This window comes from Mustelus asterias, chromosome 11, assembly GCF_964213995.1.
Source record: "Mustelus asterias chromosome 11, sMusAst1.hap1.1, whole genome shotgun sequence".
NCBI lineage: Eukaryota > Metazoa > Chordata > Chondrichthyes > Carcharhiniformes > Triakidae > Mustelus > Mustelus asterias.
Window position 1 is genome coordinate 52,736,615 of NC_135811.1, and position 22,438 is coordinate 52,759,052.

A 22,438-nucleotide genomic window follows, 5' to 3' on the forward strand; every position below is an offset into this window, starting at 1 on the left:
GGTAAAATCAGGCCCTCAGTTTCCTTTTAGTTAACCAATCCTTATCCATCCTAACACAAGACTCTCAAAATCGTAAGTTCTCACCTTCAGCAGAATTTGTTATGTGACTCCTTATTGAATGTGTTTTGGAAATCCAAATGCACTGCAAGTACCAGTTCCCCTTTGTCCATCCTGCTTGTTACACCTCAAATGAACTCTAATAATTTTTTCAAACACGATTTTCCTTTCACAAAAAGCAATTTACCTCTGGTTGGTTGTATTAAGGGGCTGGATTATAAGGCCCCATGCCAGGCATGTTTTCAGTGGTGGCCGCAGATAAAATTAATCTGATAGCCAGCCCACCACCTTCCCTAGTCGTGTTCCGCATAATATGGACAGGTGGGTATGGCGCTCACCAGCATGCACACCCTTAGACCTAGCGAGGGTCTTAATTGGCCAATTATTGTCTACATAAGGTCCCCAATCTGCCTCCACTGTCAAAAAAAAATTGGCAAGAGTGGGAAGGCCATTCTTTAAATATTCTAGTTGAAAAGGGAGAAGGAAAGGTTAGCACATCATTTGGGAAGGTGCTCAGTGCGTAGGGGCATCTGGCATGTCTCCTGAGATGTTACCATCTCCACTGTTCCCCTACCTGGCCCTAGACTTACCTAACACAGTAGCCATGCCCTCTTCATCCTTTGGACGCTTTGCAGTCCCTTGGCACCCACTACTGAGTTCTGGCATTGCTGGGACTGCTAGAGCAAACATTTATACAGAACCTTTCATGACCTCAGAATACCTTAAACAGCTTCACAGCCAATGAAGCACCTTTGAAGTTTAGTCACTGCTTTTTTGAAAAAAACCTGTCTGCAGTCAATTTGCGCACACAAAGATCGATGTGAAAATGATCTGTTTCAGTGATTCTGAGTAAAGGGTATTTATTGGTCAGGGCACCTGCCATTCTTCAAAACAATGCCATAGAATTTTACACTGGTCAGGGAAGATGAGAGCTTAGTTTAATACCTTATCTGAAAGATAGCATCTTTGACACTGCAGCACTCTGTTCGTACTGCACTAGGGTGTCCACCTAGACTTTGTGCTCAAGCCTCTGGAGTGGGATTCAAACCCACAACCTTCTAAGCCGCAGAATTAAGCTGAAAGTCGTAGGATTGCAGCTTTGGCTACATGATTGGATGTCGAGATGGTTAATGGTAAGGAAACAGAAGGTACTAATTGTTTTGTTGCACTGGGGAGGAGAGATGTTGCTTCTTAGTTAGATAAATTAGAGTCTAAAACTAACTGCAAGTTTATCACATTTGTAGATGACTGCTTCAGACTGTGTGGTTAAAAGCAAAGGATGCAGTTGGAACTTAGCAATTCAATTGGGAACATTGCAAAACAGATGGGATAGAATTAGTCCAAGGTGATGCAGAAAGGCACCAGGGAGTATTAATGAACTCATCTCTGCAGCATCTCGATAATGTGTGCAGATAATTAAAAAACCTAGCTCAATGCTAGGATACAAAGGTAGGATTCGGGGAAACAGTTAATTTGCGTATCGCTTTTTTTTCCAGCATAACAAGTTCTGTACGGCAAGCTTGAATGAAAATGAATCATTAGAAAACTGGAATGCTGCAAACTGGGTTTGCACATTTCTTCACCAAGGGCGAGATTTTCCAATCATGCCCATTCCAAGACTGGAAATTCCTGCCAGAGGTCAATGGATCTTTAATTGGTCCGTCAAATTATCCATCTCGCCCACGACAATTCCCGCAGTGGGCAGGACCGGGAAATTTACCCTCAAATTTCTCAATCTGTGCTCTCATCAGGTAAGGCTTTGCAATAGTTCAGTTTCACAAATTATGCCCCGTATTTGCACCCTTAATTTTTCACAAGGTATTCAGTCAGATGCTTGTTACAAATTTCAAAATTCCTTGGTACATGTAATACACATTTGCCCAATCGCTAGCTAAATAATAGTATGATTTAAGGAACATTATAATAAATGCCTCATTTGTACTGGGTACGATGATTTTGTACTTGGCACTATGGCCGGAATTTTATCACCCCGCCTGCCACGAGAATCGTAGCAGGAGAGTGGTGGACCATGGAAAGGTCCGTTGACCTCAGGCGGGATTTTACAGTTTCGGGATGAGCGAGGCCATAAAATCCCACCCTTTGTCTCTTCTCCTGACTTTTCAAAAGGTCGTTTTGAACTAGTTTTGTCTAACTTGTTTTAGACTCAAAACAATTGAGTCAAGGCCAGTCTGAAACTAAAAGAAAGTCGACTTTACTTGAAATCGATGAATAGACGGAAGAAAGTCTCACAATGAGATACATCTATTTCCTATTACTCTTCATAAACTAAAGTTTAAAAAAAATCTGGCCAGAATTTTACCATCCCCCTGGAGATTGGCTAGGAAGTGGGAGTGCTGCTAAAATGGCAGCAAAAAGCATTGAGAGATGTTTTTCCATTTTCACGAAGCTATTCTCCGAAGTAGAAACAGCAGCAGGACAGGGGGAAGCCAAACTAGCCAGGTTAATTGGTCTACTAATGACCATTTTATGTCCTGCTAGCATTCTAACAGCAACAGAAGAGCCCCCCCCCCCCCCGCCCCCACTCCCCAGCTCCCCCAACTACCCTGTTATGTAAGAAGAGCACCAGGTATGTCAAGACAGCCTCCTTGCAGCTTCCTGGAAGAGTGCCATCCTTCCCAGGAGCTTCATGTTTCACTAAGAGGCCTTTCGGTTGCATTGGACACCCCAGTGGTCCTGACACACTGTTAGAGGTTTTACCCATCTGATTACCTTGGCCTGCCTGCCTGACTTGGCACATTTGAAACATTTCTTCCTGCTGTTTGGGGGTGGGGTGTTGCTTCAACATGGATCTGCCTCTCTTTGCAGCCTCAGGAGTCGCCAGTCCTATTGGTGGGCACTGCCAAGTTGTTGCCCCTCTGATTAAGCCAGTTGCTTGGAAAGGCCAGTCACCGTCTTTAATTGGTGATGGGGTTGATGGAGGCCTCTTAACTGGCCGATGCTGGTAAATTCCCCTCTGTGATTCTGACATTCACCCGGATTTTGTCCTGGTGGTGGAATCCACAGGATGTCAGTAAAACTCCGGCTGATGTATGCCTCCCATCACTCTGGGTGGAAACATGATTACTGGTTAACTGTCCAGAACTAAATACAACTTTTGGTTGTGAGCAGCATGGGTCCACACTGTCATTGTTGAGCCTATGATGTGTTTCTGATTGACTGTCCCTCCACAGGGAGAGAGCGAGAAAACAAATATTATTTTTACATTTCTCCCTCAGCTGCCTTCATCAAGGACTAGCTTGCTGAGCTGCCAAGTTGTCACCTTCAGTCAAATGCAGCACTCATTCAACGTAGAATCTCCTGGCTCCTGTAATGCCTGCTTAGCTCAGCACCCTGCTGGCTAGGAGGTGCAGTGATTGAAAACTATCCCGTGATGAATTAATGGAGAAGTTGTTTGAGTCATTGTTTTTCCATTTTGAGGCCTGGGTCTTTTCCTCTTTTTATTTGCCTCTCCCAGGGGGTTACATGGCTCTGTGTGGGGAGGGTGAGGAAGTCCTTATTCATGATTTTCGGACTGGAAACCAGTTACCAGCGGAGTGCCACAGGGATCAGTGCTTGGTCCTCTGCTATTTGTAATTTTTATAAATGACTTGGAGGAGGGGGCTGAAGGGTGGATCAGTAAATTTGCTGGTGACACCAAGATTGGTGGAGTAGTGGATGAGGTGGAGGGCTGTTGTAGGCTGCAAAGAGATATAGATAGGATGCAGAGCTGGGCTGAAAAATGGCAAATGGAGTTTAACCCTGACAAATGCGAGGTGATTCATTTTGGTAGGACAAATTTAAATGTGGATTACAGGGTCAAAGGTAGGATTTTGAAGAATATGGAGGAACAGAGAGATCTTGGGGTTCATATCCATAGATCTCTGAAGGTTGCCACTCAAGTGGATAGAACTGTGAAGAAGGCCTATAGTGTGTTGGCGTTCATTAACAGGGGGTTTGAGTTTTTAGAGCCGTGGGGTTATGCTGCAACTGTACAGGACCTTGGTGAGACCACATTTGGAATATTGTGTGCAGTTCTGGTCACCTCACTACAAGAAGGATGTGGAGACACTGGGAAGAATGCAAAGGAGATTTACCAGGATGCTGCCTGGTTTGGAGGGTAGGTCTTATGAGGAAAGGTTGAGGGAACTTGGGCTTTTCTCTTTGGAGCGGAGGAGGTTGAGAGGAGACTTGATAGAGGTTTATAAGATGATGAGGGGGATAGATAGAGTGAACGTTCAAAGACTATTTCCTCGGGTGAATGGAGCGGTAACTAGGGGGCATAACTATAGGGTTCATGGTAGGAGATATAGGAAGGATGTCCGAGGTAGGTTTTTACTCAGAGAGTGGTTGGGGTGTGGAATGGACTGCCTGCAGGGATAGTGGAGTCAGAAACTTTAGGAACATTTAAGAAGCTATTGGATAGGCACATGGAGTACTTCGGGATGAAAGGGAGGAAATAGCTTGATCTGGGTTTCAGACAAAGCTCGGCACAACATCGTGGGCCGAAGGGCCTGTTCTGTGCTGTACTGTTCTATGTTCTATGATACTGCAGGCACCATATTGTAATGCAGACTTGATGAACCAACTGGTCTTTTCTTGATTGGTGATTTTTGTATGTTTAGAAGTTGTGAATCATATTGAAAGATACAGACTAACTTATTATTGTCTCAACTACATAACAATATACAAAAATGAACACGTTTCTGGCTATCCATGTTGCTTCAGAATAGTTCATTAACAACGCAAATCACACAGTGTCAAGTGACAACAGGCTTTTTAATGTGCACCTACATTCTCCCCAATGATGCAAACCCAACTAGATGAGTTTAATCATTAATGATTAAATGTGACCAAAGTACAAAACAATAAGAGGCTACCTGACATTTCCAGCATATGATACTTCTCACAATAATAGAAGTTATAGCATCCTTTGGTCACTTACTCTGGTTTGACATCCTATGGCTGAAGACTGAATCCAGTTCATTATCCCTTCCCCATAATCATGACCACCATCCAATTAAGAATAGTGGCCTATCTTTTCAATTTACTGGCCAAATCAGAGGGTCAATAGCTTAATTGGCAGCCTTGGTAGTGCCACTGATAGAACTGGCCATTGCTAAGGCTGCAGAGAAGTAGAGGCTCCTCCATGTTGAAGCACCCACAAAGGGCAGTATAAAATTATTCAAATGTGCCAGGCTAGGCACACCAGAAGGGTAGACACACTAGCAAAGTGATCAAAGGGGTTGCTGACAGTGCTATCATGCGGCACTTACTCAGCAATAACTTGCTCACTGATGCTCAATTTGAGTTCTGCCAGGTCCACTCAGCTCCAGACCTCTTTACAGACTTGGACAAAGGAGCTGAACACCAGAGACAAGGTGGGTGTGACTGCCCGTGACATCAAGGCAGCAGGAGACCGAGAGTGACATCAAGGAGCCCGAGCAAAACAGGAGTCAATGGGAATCACGAGGAAAGCTCTCTATTGGTTGGAGTACTGCTTGACCATTTCCCTCTCTCTCAGGCACTATACTGACCTGTGTGCCCCGAGGGCGATCCCCTCAACAGGGTTATAGAACATAGAACAGTACAGCACAGAACAGGCCCTTCGGCCCACGATGTTGTGCCGAGCTTTATCTGAAACCAAGATCAAGCTATCCCACTCTCTATAGTGGTAAAACTGTCGAGAACTTTGCCATGACATCACGTCGGCGCGGTATGAAAATTTAGTGAGGGTGGATAATTTGGCGAGGGAGGTGGATAATGATATTTAAATTTATGGAAAACTATTAAAATCATGTCACTGGCCAGGGGCGGGAAAAATCGAAGATCGCGATCTAGCCGGCAAGATTTGCAATTTCTGTTTTTCATCAGAGTTTGAGCTCCCTCCAGCAATCTCACGCAGAGTGCAGGCTCAAGATTCTACCCATAAGTTCATGGTGTAGGGGGTAACATTTTAACCAAGATTGAACGTTGGGTGACTGGCAGAAAACAGAGAGTATGCATAAATGGGCCTTTGTCTGATTGGCAGAATGTCACGAGTAGAGGTGGATAATGATACTTAAATTTATGGAAAACTATTAACATCCTGCAGGGGTCTGTGTTGGGGCATCAACTTATTACAACTTACATCAGTGACTTAGATGAGGGGTGGGATATTTCAGCCATTCCCACCAGCAGCATCTTTCAGTCGAACCGTCGGCGATTCCAGCAGCGAAGGGTGCGAACAACGGGAATCCCCATTGACAGCAGCAGGACCAGAAGATCCCAATGTAGGCCAATGATGGTCCACCTCTGCCTTCACAAATCATGGGTGGGGAGGGATGGAATTCCACCCAAGGGGAATCATTGAATCCATACAGGGCAGAAGGAGGCCATTTGTCCATTAAGTCTGCATCGATTCTCTCCGATAGAGTACCTTACCTATGTCCTTTCCCCTGCCTTATCCCCTTAACCCTGCACATTTACTATGGCTAATCCATCTAACCTACATATCTTTGGACACTAAGGGGCAATTTTAGCAAAGCCAATCAACCTAACCCATGCATCTTTGGACTGTGGAGGAAACCAGAGCACCCGGAGGAAATCCACGCAGACAACAAAGAGAAATTGCAAACTCCACACGGTCACCCAAAGCCAGAGCTGAACCTTGAGAGCAGGCATAGGAGTTAAATTTGCAGATGACACAAAGATAGGCAAGAAAGCAAGATCACAAATAGAGTCTGCGGACGGATATAGATAGGTTGAGTGAGTGGGCAAAAGTCTGACAGATGGAGTATAATGTGGGAAAGTGTGAAGTTGTTCACTTTGGCAGGAAGGATAAAGAAGTAGAGAATTACTTAAGTGAAGAATGACTGCAGAATGCTGAGGTGCAGAGGGATCTGGTTGTTCTGCATGAGTCACAAAAAATTAGTATGCAGGGGCAGCAAGTAATGCTATCGTTTATCACAAGAGGAATTAAATATAAAAGTAAGGATGTCATGCTTCAGTTATACAGAGCATTTGTAAGACCGCATCTCAAATACTGTGTGCAGCACTGGTCTCATTTTTTAAGGAAGGCTGTAAATGGATTGGAGGCAGTTCAGGGGAAGTTGGCCAGATTGATATTTGGAATGAGCAGGCTGCCTTATCATAGAATCTCTATTGTGCAGAAGGAGGCCATTCAGCGCATCGAGTCTGCACTGACCACAATCCCACCCATAATCTGCAAACTCCACACAGTCACCCAAAGTATTCCCGTAACCCCACATATTTACCCTGCTAATCCCCCTGACATGAGGGTCAATTTAGCATCAACCTAACCTGCACATCTTTGGACTGTGGGAAGAAACCAGAGCACCCGGAGGAAACCCATGCAGACACGAGGAGAATATGCAAACTCCACACAGACATTGACCCGAGGCCAGAATTGAACAAGGTCTCTGGCCCTGTGAGGCAGCAGTACTAACTACTGTACTACCATGCCGCCCTGTGCCATCATGCCGCCCTAATGAGGATACGTTGGAACGACTGGGCTTGTTTACACTCAAATTTAGTAGAGAGAGGTGACTTGATTGAAGTATAAGATCCTGAATGACAAGGTCGATGTGGAAATGATGTTCCGCTTATGAGTGAGTCCAGAAGTAGGGGGTACTGCTTTAAAATTAGAGGTCATCCTTTTAGGACAGAAATGAGGAGAATTTTTTTCTCTCAGAGAACTGTTTAACTTTGCAACTCTGCCTCAGAAGGTGGTGGAAACGGGGTCACTTAATAGTTTTTTAAGGCAGAAGTAGACATTCTTGTTGGGCAAGGGAATCTAAGGTTATCGGAATAGATGCGAATGTGGAACTCAACGGAAACGGATCAGATTATTGAATGAAGGAGCAGACTTGAAGGGCTGAATGGCCTACTTTTGTTCCTGTTTCATATGTTCATATATTCATAGAAATGCTGTGGCTGCAAGAATAGGTCAGAGGCTTGGAATTCTGCAGAGAGTAACTCACCTCCTGACTTCCGAAAGCCTTTCCGCCATCTACAAAGCACAAGTCAGGAGTGCGATGGAATTCCCTCCACCTGCCTGCATGAGTGCAGCTCCAACAGCAGTCAAGAAGCTCAACATCATCCAGAGGAAGGTATCCCACTTGAATGGCACCCCATCCTCCACTTCCAACATCCAGTCCCTCCATCACCGACACACAAGGTCAGCAGTAACAAGATGCATCGTTGCAACTCACAAAGGCTCCTCCAACAGCACCTGCCAAACGCATGATCTCTGTCATACAGAAGGACAAGGCCAGAAGATACATGGGAGCACCAGAATTCACAAGTTCCCCACCAAGCCACACACAATCCTGACTTGGAATTATACTGTCGCTGCTTCACTGACGCTGGGTGAAAATCCTGGAACTTCCTTCCAACAGCACTGTGGGTGTCCCTACAACACATGGACTGCAGCAGCTCAAGAAAGCAGCTCACCACCAACTTCTCAAGGGCAATTAGAATTGGACAATAAATGCCGGCCTACATACCATGAATAGAAACGATCCTTGCCTTTAAGTGTTTACTTAATCCCTCTGTTAATACTGTGGCTCAATTGATTACACCATTTTTTGATTCATTCATGGGATGTGGACATCACTGGCTAGGCCAGCGTTTACTGTCCAAATCTAATTTCTCTTTAGAAGGGTGGTACTGCATTCCCTATTTTAGTAACATATTACCTTAAAAGATTCTTAATTTCTGTTCCTTTTGTCTTTAAGTTTCAGAGGTTCTTAGAAACTTAATATCAATCACCACTTCAGACCAAATCTTCACAATACATGAATATTTGATTTGATTTATTGTCACATATATTAACATGAAAAAGTATTATTTCTTGCGCGCTATACAGACAAAACAAATCATTCATAGAGAGGGAAATGAGAGAGTGCAGAATGTAGTGTTACAGTCATAGCTAGGGTGTAGAGAAAGATCAACTTAATGCAAGGTAAGTCCATTCAAAAGTCTGACAGCAGCAGGGAAGAAGCTGTTCTTGAGTCGGTTGGTACGTGACCTCAGATATTTGTATCTTTTTCCCGAAGGTAGAAGAGAGAATTTCTGGGGTATGTGGGGCCCTTAATTATGCTGGCTGCTTTGCCGAGGCAGCAGGAAGTGTAGATAGAGTCAATGGATGGGAAGATTGGTGAAGATGAGGTAAAAATATTCATTTCCTTCCTTCAGTTCTCTTAGCACCATTGCAGATCAAGTCTGGAAGGTATGTCCATCAGGACTTGGTCAGCTCAGTCAGTATTGATACTACCAAGGCACTCTTAATAATAGACATTGAAGCACTCCATCCAAAATACATACTGTTCCTGTGCTACCATGTATTGTTCAAAATGGAGGAGAACTGATTCATCAGCTGAGGGACCAGCAGGAGTTTTCCCTGAACTGATCCAGTGTCAATGTTGAGGATTCCCAGGGACATCCCTCCTGATTGTGGATCACTGCATGAATACATCTGGTGGTTCTTTCCTGCCAGTGACACAGGGCTCCAGGAATGAAGGTGGTGGTGTCAGGACATTAAGGTACGATTTCGTGGGTATGACATGTCAGATAACACAACCCAGAGTGTTCCTGATATAGTTTCTCACTACAGGCGTAGAGTTGATGAATTTTAATGGATTCTTAAAACCTTGTATATGAACTTTGAGACAGGCTGTTGCTTGCCTTAGTCCATGAGACAACTCTCCCAATTTTATCACAGGTGCCCAGAGTGTAGCGAGGGGGACTTTGCAGGGTCAACAGGGCAGAATGTGTCCTTTTCATTTCTGGTGCCGAGGTGAATGCTGGATTGTCCATCCAGTTTTATTCTTATTTGACTCTTTTGCAGCAATTTCATACAACTGAATCCTTTGCTAGGCCACTTCAGAGGGTAGTTAAGAATCAAGCACATTGCTGTGGGTCTGGAGTTAAATGCAGGCCAGACCAGCTAAGAACAGAATTTCCTTCCCTGAAGGACACTGGGGAACTACATGGCAGGTTTGTGATCATTATTGCTAATACAAGCTTTTTATACTTGATTTATTAATTAATTGAATTTAGATTCCACAAGCTACAAAGCTCTCAGGTAGCTGTGAAAAAACACTAGTTCACTTTCAGTAACTCGATGAAATTATCTGGGAAGCCACTCAGTCGCATTGAACCGCAGAAATTGAAATGATTCAAGAAAAAATCTCATAACTAAAGCAATCAGGGCGGCACAGTGGTTAGTACTGCTGCCTCACAGCACCAGGGACCCGGGTTCGATTCCCGGCTTGGTCACTGTCTGTGTGGAGTTTGCATGTTCTCCCCGTGTCTGCGTGAATTTCCTCTGGGTGCTCCGGTTTCCTCCCATAGTCCAAAGATGTGCGGGTTAGGTGCATCGGCCATGCTAAATTCTCCCTCAGTGTACCCGAACAGGTGCCGGAGTGTGGCGACTAGGGGATTTTCACAGTAACTTGCAGTGTGAATGTAAGCCTACATGTGACTAATAAATAAAATAAATAAATAAACCTGGGATGGGCAAAAAAAAATGCCATCCTTGTTAGTGATGGCCACATCCTAAGAATTTGTTTTTCTAATCAGTCCGAGTACCTCACATTTGAATAAGCATACTAACACTTATTATCTCAGCAAATAACATGATGAACAACCTCTTGGATGAGTCTGAGGAGGTCATCCATCACCATAGAACATGGAAAAGTAAGGAGTCACGGGATACAGCAAGAGTGGAGAAAATTCAGCAGAAAGCAGAAGGAATGAATCTGAGAAAAAATGAGCAACTTTACCAATTTTCAGGTTTGACTTTTCAGTTGACATTACATGTGCAATCATTAGATACAGCACCAAAGTATTTCAAACCAGGATCAGGAGGTTATCAAGTTCAATTTATCAATATTTTACTTTTGGCTTATTCTAATTGGTTGTGTTTGAGGTACACTTCTTCTGAACTGACACATTTACATTTCCACTGCTCACTGCATCCATTAATCAATGTCAGCATTCTCAGTGTTCGGCCTGCTGTTCTGGAACTAACAACTTGTAAATTCAAATCTTCATGATTTTCATACTTAAAATACACACTGTCATTTCCTTTTTTTTTCAAAATGTTAAGGACATGTTCAGGCAGTGCCATTTTCTAAAATAACACTAGCAAAAGGGAACACAATGAAATGCATCTTACAGTCTGCAACATTAAAGACAAGTAGCCTAAATTATACCCAATGTATTCAAGTCAACTATTTACAACTAAAAAAATAATGATTTCCCAATTTTTCACTCCTAACATTTGACATTAAATTGTAAATATCATTCATTATCATAAGGAGAGTTAAACTGGGGAATCAAATACATTATTACTCTTTCAATTGCAATGGGTAAACTACAGTGTGTGCGTGCATTGGACAGAACATGTGAGAAAGAGAAATTGTTAACTGCACAGGAAGTGTTTACCGGACTATAATATTGTCACACAAAGATTAATTCATGTAACATTGCAAATCTATCAACTAAATAAAACAACAATAAGGATATTACCTGTAAATATAAACACAACTTAAATCTAATCTTAAACATGACAGTTTTGCCATTGTGCTTTTAGAGTTATTGTTCCTATATTCTGAATACTAACATGCAGTTGGCCAATGTTTTTACGGAATAAGTAACTCAAAGTTCATATACACTCTTTTAAAATTCATCAACCCTATGCCTGTAGTGAGAAACTATACCCAAGAACACTCTGGGTTGTATATGTGTTCCTTTTTTTTTAATATGCACATAAAAGTGTGGAATTTATAATCTTTTACTCCTGGCACCAAGCTTTGTCCACTAGGAATGCATATCAGGAATTCTTGGCCCTGCACTAATTTCCATTTATCAAAACTAAATTATAGAAAATCCTGTGGGATCTACTGACCTCTGTACCCGATTACTAAAATTGACGGGGTTCTGTATCAGGAATACAAATTCACAAAAGCTACCTTATGTACAGAAGTGTTCCACTTTCATACATTAGTTTCTCATGTCATCAGAGAAAGCAGTGAACCAGAGAGAAAGGAATAGCAGACACGAAGTGATCCCTGTTTCGTACTTACGCACCTCCTAAAATACGTAAGTGTTGAGGATCAAATTGGAACAAACAATCTAACTGAAGGAGGAGGGCAAATTAAATTCGGCAGCAAAACCAGCAATTGAAAATTTTTGTCTGGGCGCGATCTTACAACTTCATCCTGCCCATCATTCGGCGAGGCGAGGTGATAAGATTGGGTGAGAGTCAAAAAATCTTGTCTTGGAAGATCGTCCCCTGATGTTCATTCTCTAAATGGCAATGCTTATATATAGAGGGCAGCAAACATTATTTCGTTATTGATTTTAGTTATTGTAAAGTAAAGTTTATAACAATTACAACTTATCTAAACCTAGCGATAGCAAAAGCAATTTACAGCCTAGTGGCATGGTGGCAAAGGCAGTTACCATTCACAACTTGTACAGTCCTCTATTTTCTTCTGAATTATTAATATTGTGGAATCTTGTAACTCATTTTTATATCCTTGACTAGTTCTGCTTCATTGTCCTGTTTGAGTTTGGATTTACTGCTCCCGGTAACATGATATATGATACAGTTATATATCAGTTTGGTTTCCAACTAACTTGGTGATTGGTGGGACACTGAGAATTGATTGTCAATTGCCAGTCACCTGAAGCAAGGGCATCTGGTAACTGAATATTGGACGAGGAGGAATTCTTGGCCGATCACCCCCGTCTCCCAGTCGCCACACTCCGGTGCCTGTTTGGGTACACTGAAGGAGAATTTAGCATGGCCAATGCACCAAATAGCACGTCTTTCAAACTGTGGTAAGAAACCCATCCGGACACAGGGAAAACGTGCAGACTCTGCACAGACAGTGACCCAAGCCGAGAATCAAACTCGGGTCCCTGGCACCACTGTGCCACCATGCTGCCCTTGGTAGGACAGGTCAATAATGACCTGGTTATGAAAAACTCATATACCTTTGCTAGTGCTTCAGAGGTTCATGTCTCTTGAACTTGTACTAGAAATTGGCAAATTGAATGTCTAAGTCCCAGTTCGTACAAGTATGTTACGGCATCAAAACCCTGAATGCTCATCTTGCATTGCGGTGAAACAGAAATCAATTTGCAGTGATGCAAGAAACAGTATAACTGTATCATATATCATGTTATCTGGAGCAGTAAATCCAAACTCAAACAGGACAATGAAGCAGAACCAGTCGAGGATATAAAAATGAGTTACAAAATTCCACAATATTAATAATTCAGAAGAAAATAGAGGACTGTACAAGTTGTGAATGGTAACAGTCTTTGCCACCATGCCACTAGGCTGTAAATTGCTTTTGCTATCGCTAGGTTGAGATAAGTTGTAATTGTTATAAACTTTACTTTACAGCTTGTGATAATATCTGAACCTCTTAACGGTATTTCAGTTCTGTAGAATCTTATCGTAACCATGCCCCTGTAATACTCTTCTACTTTGTATTTGATATTGTTAAAGTCATTCACCTAAGTGGGACCAGCATGGCAAGTGAAGTGTTCATTAATGAAGTGAGCCAGATCTTGCAGTAAATCACCGCGTCTTTTAAAATCTCCCGTGGCATTGCTCATGGCAAGTCAAAGGTTACATTACACAAGAAGATGCTGGAGAGAGCTGTACCTTACCCATGAAAGAATTTGGACCAAATCAAAACACTGTATATGTTGGAATACTGAAATAAAAACAGGGAGTGCTGGAAATACTCAACAGGTCAGACAGCTTCTGTGCAGGAAAATCACAGAGCTAATATTTCAGGTCAGTGGTGACCCTCCATCAGGACAGAATGGAAATAATTTAGAATAGAGGTGGTAGGCAAATTGCGCCTGAAAATAATTGAGTTTTGATGCTTAACATTGAGCAGATTAACTGAGTAAGGAACAGCAAACACAAGGCTAATTTTAGTGCATGAAAACTAGAAGACAATAATTTTATGTACAATTATTTGCATATTTATCACTGAAAATGTCTAAAAATGAATGGTTTACATTAGTTTCAAGTTTCTGCATGTCCAAAAAGTAGGTTAATCTCACAATGTTTTGCCTTTCCTGAGTGGAGTATGAGGGAGTGGGGCTTACAATGTTCATTAGATTCATAAGGGAAGATCCTGAACTGTTACCTCTGGCCAAAAGGAGGCAATACTTTCTGGAATGGAACTTGGCAGGACCCAGTCAGTAGGCACTAAGGCATTTACAGAAGATAAACAGTCATGAAGTCAAAAGCAATATTTCAAGCTGTAGCCAAGTAACCCAAATGGATCCAGGTCCCTCTCAGAAAATGTTTTGAGAATTTTTACAATGCTATATAGTCAAATGAGTGAAAAGATATAGTTTATGAAGAAAGATTTGTTCGATGGATTTATTACATTATGTTGCTAAATATTCAGCTGGCTTCAAACCGAAGTCACAAAATTTTCAGAGCAATTTGGACTGTAAACTTTTATCTCTTTTGATAATTACCATTTTTACACTTTTTAGTTCAAAGTTTCTGAATCCTTGATTCGTTTTCATCCCTTATGAGCATAATAAAGGTTTCAGGCAGGAGAAGACCTCTAGTCCATCTAGCCAACTATCAAAAAGGCAAGTGGAACATTGGTCTTCATCTCGAGGGGGTTGGAATACAAAAATGAGCAAGTGATGCTTCAGATGTACCAAGCCTTGGTGAGGTGCTCAATTCACTAAAGATACACCAAGATTTGAGGGGGTGCACTGCAGCTTGATCAACATAATACACCTGTTACACCAGGGAAAAGCCTGGGAACTACAGGGCAGTGAGCCTCACATCTGTGGTGGGTAAATTGTTGGAAGGTATGTTGAGAGACAGGATCTACAGGCATTTAGAGATGCAAGGACTGATTAGGGACTGTCAGCATGGCTTTGTGAGTGGAAAATCATGTCTAACAAATTTAATTGAGTTTTTTGAAGAGGTAACCAAGAAGGTAGATGAGGGCAGTGCAGTTGATATTGTCTACAGGAACTTTAGCAAGGCCATTGACAAGGTACCGCATGGTAGGCTGTTGCATAAAGTTAGATCTCACGGGATCCAGGGTGAGGTATCTAAATGGATACAAAATTAGCTTCTTGACAGAAGCCAGAGGGTGATTGTAGAGTTGTTTTTCAAACTGGAGGCCTGTGGCCAGCGGTGTGCCTCAGGGATCAGTGCTGGGCCCACTGTTAATTGTCAGTTATATTAATGATTTGGATGAGAATATAGGGGACATAGTTATTAAGTTTGCAGATGACACCAAGATTGGTGGCATAGTGGACAGTGAAGAAAGTTATCTCCAATTGCAACGGGATCTTGATCAATTGGGCCAGTGGGCTGACGAATGGCAGATGGAGTTTAATTTAGACAAATGCGAGGTAATGCATTTTGGTAGATTGAACCAGGGCAGGACTTACTCAGTTAATGGTAGGTCGTTGGGGAGAGTTATAGAACAAAGAGATCTAGGGGTATATGTTCATAGCTCCTTGAAGGTGGAGTCACAGGTGGACAGAGTGGTGAAGGAGGCATTCGGCATGTTGGTTTCACCGGTCAGAACATTGAATACAGGAGTTGGGACGTCTCATTAAAGTTGTACAAGACATTGGTAAGGCCACACTTGAATACTGTGTGCAATTCTGGTCACCCTATTATAGAAAGGATATTATTAAACTGGAAAGAGTACAGAAAAGATTTACTAGGATGCTACCGGGATTTGATGGATTGAGTGAAAAAGGAGAGGCTGAATAGACTGGGACTTTTTTCTCCGGAGCGTAGGAGACTGAGGAGTGACCTTATAAAGGTCTATAAAATAATGAGGGGCATAGACAAGGTAGATAGTCAATATCTTTTCCCAAAGGTAGGGGAGTGTAAAACTAGAGGGCATAGGTTTAAGGTGAGAGGGGAGAGATACAAAAGTGTCCAGAAGGGCACTTTTTTCACACATTGGGTGGCGAGTGTCTGGAACGAGCTGCCAGAGGTAGTAGTAGAGGCGGGTACAATTTTATCTTTTAAAAAGCATTTAGATAGTTACATGGGTATGATGGGTATAGAGGGATATGGACCAAATGCGGGCAATTGGGATTAGTTTAGGGGTTTAAAAAAAAAAGGACGGCATGGACAAGTTGGGTCGAAGGGCCTGTTTCCATGCTGTAGACCTCTATAAGCTGAATAGTGTTGTTCCCCTTTGCCAGTGAAATCTGAGGAATGTTTCTTTTCCCTCTCAACTATGCCCACTTCACAGGATTTGACATAAATCTGCAACTCAATAAGGGGCCAATAATATTTCATGCGATTCAGTTACAGCTGCATTATATTGCAATACTCTATGCTGAAAGCAACACGGTGATTAGCACTGCTGCCTCACAGCGCCAGGGACCTGGGTTCAATTCCTGGCTTGGGTCACTGTCTGTGTGAAGTTTGCACATTCTCCCCGTGTCTGCATGCATTTCCTTCGGGTGCTCCGGTTTCCTCGCACAGTCCAAAGATGTGCGGGTTAGGTTGATTGACCATACTAAATTGACCCTTAGTGTCAGGGGGACTAACAGGGTAAATATGTGGGGCTATGGGCTGGGTGGGATTATGATCAGTGCAGACTCGATGGGCCGAATGGCCTCCTTCTGCATTGTAGGGATTCTATGAAACTTTGTGCAGCTGAAAATTTCAGTCGTTAAATACATTTCACCCAAGTGTTCCCCATCATAATCGCATCCCATCCAATTCCTCCAAATACAAATGGACGTAAATCAAAAATACAATCTGCCTCATATAAATTTTATCTGCACTGCGAACACAAAACAGTCCTATCTGAAACTGATGATTCTGATAGTAATCATGTATATAATGATAGATTACAGCGGAAATTACAGAATAAAGAACAGTGAGTAATCATTTACTTTGCAAATGAAGTTAAAAATCAGTGGATTAAGGGTCAAGCAATCAATAACAATTTAATTTCATTTGTATTTCTGGCTAACATTGTGGACTATTACCATTGCCAATTACTAAGGATATCATTGTGGCTGACATTGGAGTTTTTCAAATCAATCAATGATTAATAATTGTTCTTTGTTCAGTTTTGATTTTCTTTTAGAAACAAGACTTGTATCATAATTGTTTTTCTCTAGCATGTGGGCAATTTGTTTTTTGTTTCCGATGTTTAGTTAATCTTTTCATTCCATTAATCTCCTCCATTCATTCTCCTAATTTGTTTGTTTCTGTCACATCTGTTCTGACAAGGCCACTTTCATACAAGTGCTTCCTTCGTCTTCCATCTTCCTCAACCAAGAATTTCCCACAAACTATCGTGGTTTGTGCAGGACCCTTAACCATGTCCATTCCATTTCCCACACGTCTGCCCTCCACCCTTCCTTTTCCTCCAAGAACCATGATTTGGTTCCCTTGTCTTCACCTTCCATCCTACCACCTTCTGCATTTAACAGATCATCCTCTGCCATCTCAGCGGGCGGCACGGTAGCACAGTGGTTGGCACTGCTGCTTCACAGCTCCAGGGACCTGGGTTCGACTCCCGGCTTGGGTCACTGTCTGTGTGGAGTTTGCACATTCTCCTCGTATCTGCGTGGGTTTCCTCCGGGTGCTCCAGTGTCCTCCCACAGTCCAAAGATGTGTGGGTTAGGTTGATTGGCCATGCTAAAAATTGCCCTTAGTGTCCTGAGATGCATAGGTTAGAGGGATTAGTGGGTTAATATGTAGGGATATGGAGGTAGGGCCTGGGTGGGATTGTGGGTGGTGCAGACTCGATGGGCCGAATGGCCTCTTTCTGTACTGTAGGGTTTCTATGATTCTATGATTTCTGCTACCTCCAACATAATGCCACCACCAATTGTTTTTCCCTTTCTCTCCCCAACCCGTTCAGTATTCCAAAAGGACTATTTCCTCCATAACACCCTGGTCCACTCTTCCATCACCCACAACACACCCTCCCTTTCCAATGAGACTTTCAAGTGTAGGTGATGCAACAAACGCCCTTTTTCCTCATTCCTTCCCACCATCCAGGGCCCCAAACACTACATTCAGGGAAAACAGCAATTTAGTTGTATTTAATTATACTTAATTGTACTTTCATTCAACTTCGTATACTGTTTTTGCTGCTCATAATGCAGTCTCTTTTATTCTGGGGAGACCAAACAAAGATTGGGTGACCACTTTACAGAATATACCTCTTTAATATGCAAGTGTCTGGTCACCTATCATTTTAATTCTCCCTCACTCCCTCATTCTGACCTTAGCCTCCTTTGCTGTTCTAATGAAGTACAACATAAGTGCAAAGAAAAACACCTTATCAAATAGGCACTTTTCAGTCTTCCAATCTCAACACTAAATTCAACAATTTCAGGTGTGAAAGAGCTGAATACCAGAGGTGAGGTGGGAGTGAAAGCGTGTGGCATCAAGGAGCCCTAGCACAACTACAATCAATGGGTATCAGGGAGCAAACTGTCCGCTAGTTGGAGTCATACCTGGCGCATAGGAAGTTGGTTGTGGCTGTTGCAGTCATCTCAGCTCCAGGAAATTTCTGCAGGAGTCACTCGGGTAGTGTCCTAGGCCCAACAATCTTCAGCTGCTTCCCTCCGTCATAAGATCAGAAGTGGGGATATTTGCCGATGATTGCACAGTGTTTAGCACCATTCGCGACTCCTCAGATACTGAAGCAGTCCATGTTCAAATGCAACAAGATCTGGACCATATCCAGGCTTGGGCTGACAAGTGGCAAGTAACACTTGCGCCACACAAATGCCAGGCAACAGCCATCACCAATCAGAGACACTCAAACCACCGCCCCTTGACATTCAATGGTGTTACCATCACTGAATTCCCCCACTGTCAACATTCTTGGGGTTACCATTGACCAGAAACTCAACTGGACTCTTCACATAAACCCAGTGGCTACTCGAGCAGGTCAAAGGCTAGGAATACTGCAGAGAGTAACTCACCACCTGACTCCCCAAGGCCTGTCCACCATCTACAAGACACAAGTCAGGAGTGTGATGGAATACTCTCCACTTGCCTGGATAGGTGCAGCTCCAATGACACTCAAGAAGCTTGACATCATCCAGGACAAAGCAGCCTGCTTGATTGGCACCACATCCACAAACAACCACTCCCTCCACCACCGACACTCAAAAGGATCAGTGCATACTATCTACAATATGCACTGCAGAAATTCACCAAAGATCCTCAGACAGCATCTTCCAAACCCACGGCCACTTCCATCGAGAAGATAAGGGCAGCAGATACATGGGAACACCACCACCTGCAAGTCCCCCTCCAAGCCACTCACCATCCTGACTTGGAAATATATTGCGTTCCTTCGCAGTCGCTGAGTCAAAGTCCTGGAATTCCTTCCTTAATGGCACTGTAGGTCAACCCACAGCACGAGAACTGCAGCGTTTCAAGAAAGCAGCTCACCACTACCTTCTCCAGGGCAACTAGGAATGGGCAATAAACGCTGGCCTGCCAGCAATACCCATGTCCCACGATTGAGTAAAAAAATCATAACCACTGCTCCCATTTTTGAGACAATAGCAGTTGGTAATAATTTTGTTATTCCTGTTTACACCATCTCAGCCCATCTTCTGTTACTTTTCTTGTTCTATTCCTCTTCTTTTGCCTTGCCATTTAATTTGATTTCTATCTTCCACTCTATCACGGACCTTCCCTTTTGTTTTTTTCCCTCTCCCCCTCCACGTCTCTGCATTTGCTTAAAACCTGCTGTCTCTTCACTTTTCTAGATCTGAGAAAAGGTCGTTGACCCATGCTGCTTAGCCTGCTGAGCATTTCCAGTATTTTCTGTTTTACTAACTTTTCATTTTTAGTTTGGACTGCAACTCCATTGGTGAGGGCTTGAGAAATTTGTTCTGAAGTTATTTCTAGATCCTGTACAATGATACACAGCATGACTAACATGAACAGAATGCATGCCCAGAGATTGCCAGATATTTTACTAGCCCACTGCAAATAAGGAGTAACTTGCATTGTTTCCTTCAAAGGCCATGAGCAGCTCATCACCAAATAAATATGTATTAGTTTTTTTCAAAAGACCAAAAATAGCCAATACCAAGGATTTACCATGTGCATGTTTTCCAGATGACACCTGTTACTAATACAGCAGGAAACTACATATCTGATCTACTAATAATCTACAGCATAGAAAGTGTGAATGTGTGGAATTCACTACCATAGAGAGCAGATGGGGCCAAAACGTTGTCTGATTTCAAGAATAAATTAGATATGGCTCTTGGTGCTAAAAGGATCAAGGGATACTGGGTGGGGGGTGAGGGGGGAATCAAGATATTGAATTTGATGATCAGCCAAGATCATAATGAATGTGGAAAAGTCTAGAATATTGCATATTCCTAATTAATACTAGTTTCTTTCAGGAATATTAACATAAATATGCAAAACAAGTCCCAAAAACAGTGCATTTAGACAGCATTTAGACAGCTACAAGCTTAACTTATCAACTAACAACTTTTATGTACTTCTGAATGCCCAGCAGGACTTAAGTAAAAGGAATCCAAAGATAGACAGCTTAATTAACATTTCTGACCAGAGTAGACTGCAGTGATTTGGAATTCCTAAAGTCATTCAACTTAGGCATTAGAAATAATCAAAGTCAGAGAAAGGATTATTGAAAAGCTAATAGGATCAAGGTAACAAGGTTTTCATTTCCTCTCCATCTATTTCATTCTGAATAACAGGGTTACTTGGAGCCTCGACTCCAAGAGAGAAGTTAAGACAAAGTCAAAGATGGTCAGAATTTTCTGCCATAATTCTTTCTAGTGCATGCAGAGACTGTACAGAGTGGGACTGTACATCCCTGGCCCATGACTTTGTGGTGTCAATATTCCTGCTACCTGCTCTTGCTGTGCATCGGGACATTGACGTAGAAGATATCAATGGTTATTGCTTAAATGGAAGCACTGTACATCATTATTGCCCTTTCAAAAATACCAATCAATGACAGATTATGTATTTGCATGTTAATGGTTAAAGATATTACATACAGATAAAGGTTATCTTAATCAAACATTTTTGCAAATTGGGAGCAAAAACTTTGCTGAGAATAATTGTGTGGGTAAAAAGTCATCCATTGTGAGGGAAACATTGATTCATTAAGACTCATGCAATCAAGCATGCATCATCTCAATAATTCATTTACATTAAAGTATTCAAAGCAGTCCTCCAGATTTTGACATAGTAATATTATGCAGCAAGTATAGACAAGGTGCAAACAATAGACAAGGTGCAATCATGTATAATGCACACTTACTGGATCGGTGAGCTCAGGCAAATTAGCCTTATACGTAAGAGGCCGACAATCCCTTGTATTATTGACCAATTCACATGGGAGGAATTTTGGGCCAAGGTCATCTCCATCAAGTACATCGACGGTCAGTGTTGTTGTGCTGGTTCTTCTATTATTTGGATTCGGAGCTCGGTCCTACAAATTGATTAAGAAAATCTGAATGTGTTACAAAATCATGACATTCAGCACAATGGTCTATGCCAGTCATAATGCTCCATACAAGCTTCTCCCCTCCCTACGTCATCTATCCCTATCATCATATTGTTTTATTTCATTTTCCCTTGCATACCCATTTAACTTCCCTTTAAATGCACTTCAACTATTCTTTGTGGTAGCAAGTTCCATATTGGCATATTTGTTCTTCTCAATGCAATATTATTGTCCTTAATTATCAGCTAGAACAGCTATAGCAAATGTTGATAAGCTGATGTCATAATCATTTAATTGTGGGAGAGTATTTGCATCAGTGTGTGCTACCTAGCTTCACCTGTCTGTTGCATCAGATGTGTCTATAATTTTCTCTTTCTGATTTGAAAATTGTAGTCTTTTGTTTTTTCCTGTTCCCTAGACTGTTTTTGTTGGCTGATACAAAGAAAAATGACCAAATCACAATCAATCAGATGCTACAAAACAAAGAAAACCAAAGCAGAAATCATATTTCATACAGTTGCCATGGTAGCCCTCGCCCGACTAAACCTAGCAATCATCCGTATTATACATGCACGGTTTGTTGTAACTATGGAGTTGCTACGCGTGCATCACAATAGTTTTTTGGAAACCCCCTGAGCATCCAAAAGCTATGTCAAAATTCAGCTCCAATTTCTGGCCAAAATTTGGACTTGAATTCTCTTCTCACCCTCCAGCAATCCTCCGAAGATTTACAATTTTCCTCAGTTTCTGGATCTACCCACATAGTGGAAATGCATCACCCTTTTCAGTGAAGTTCCAAACAAAATATAAATATTTATGATATAAATATATCTAGTATCCGATCTTTAGATTTTCTCCTCTCC

General features: G+C 42.2%; 1 protein-coding gene across 1 annotated transcript in view; it reads right to left on the reverse strand.

The window, feature by feature from the left end:
• pcdh15b (protocadherin-related 15b) overlaps window positions 1–22,438 on the reverse strand; it is a 655,691-nt gene that overhangs the window by 473,796 nt on the left and 159,457 nt on the right. The window contains exon 7 of the mRNA XM_078222925.1: window positions 21,390–21,560. Coding sequence (XP_078079051.1) covers window positions 21,390–21,560 — 171 coding nt within the window. The remainder of the gene's footprint in view (window positions 1–21,389; window positions 21,561–22,438) is intronic.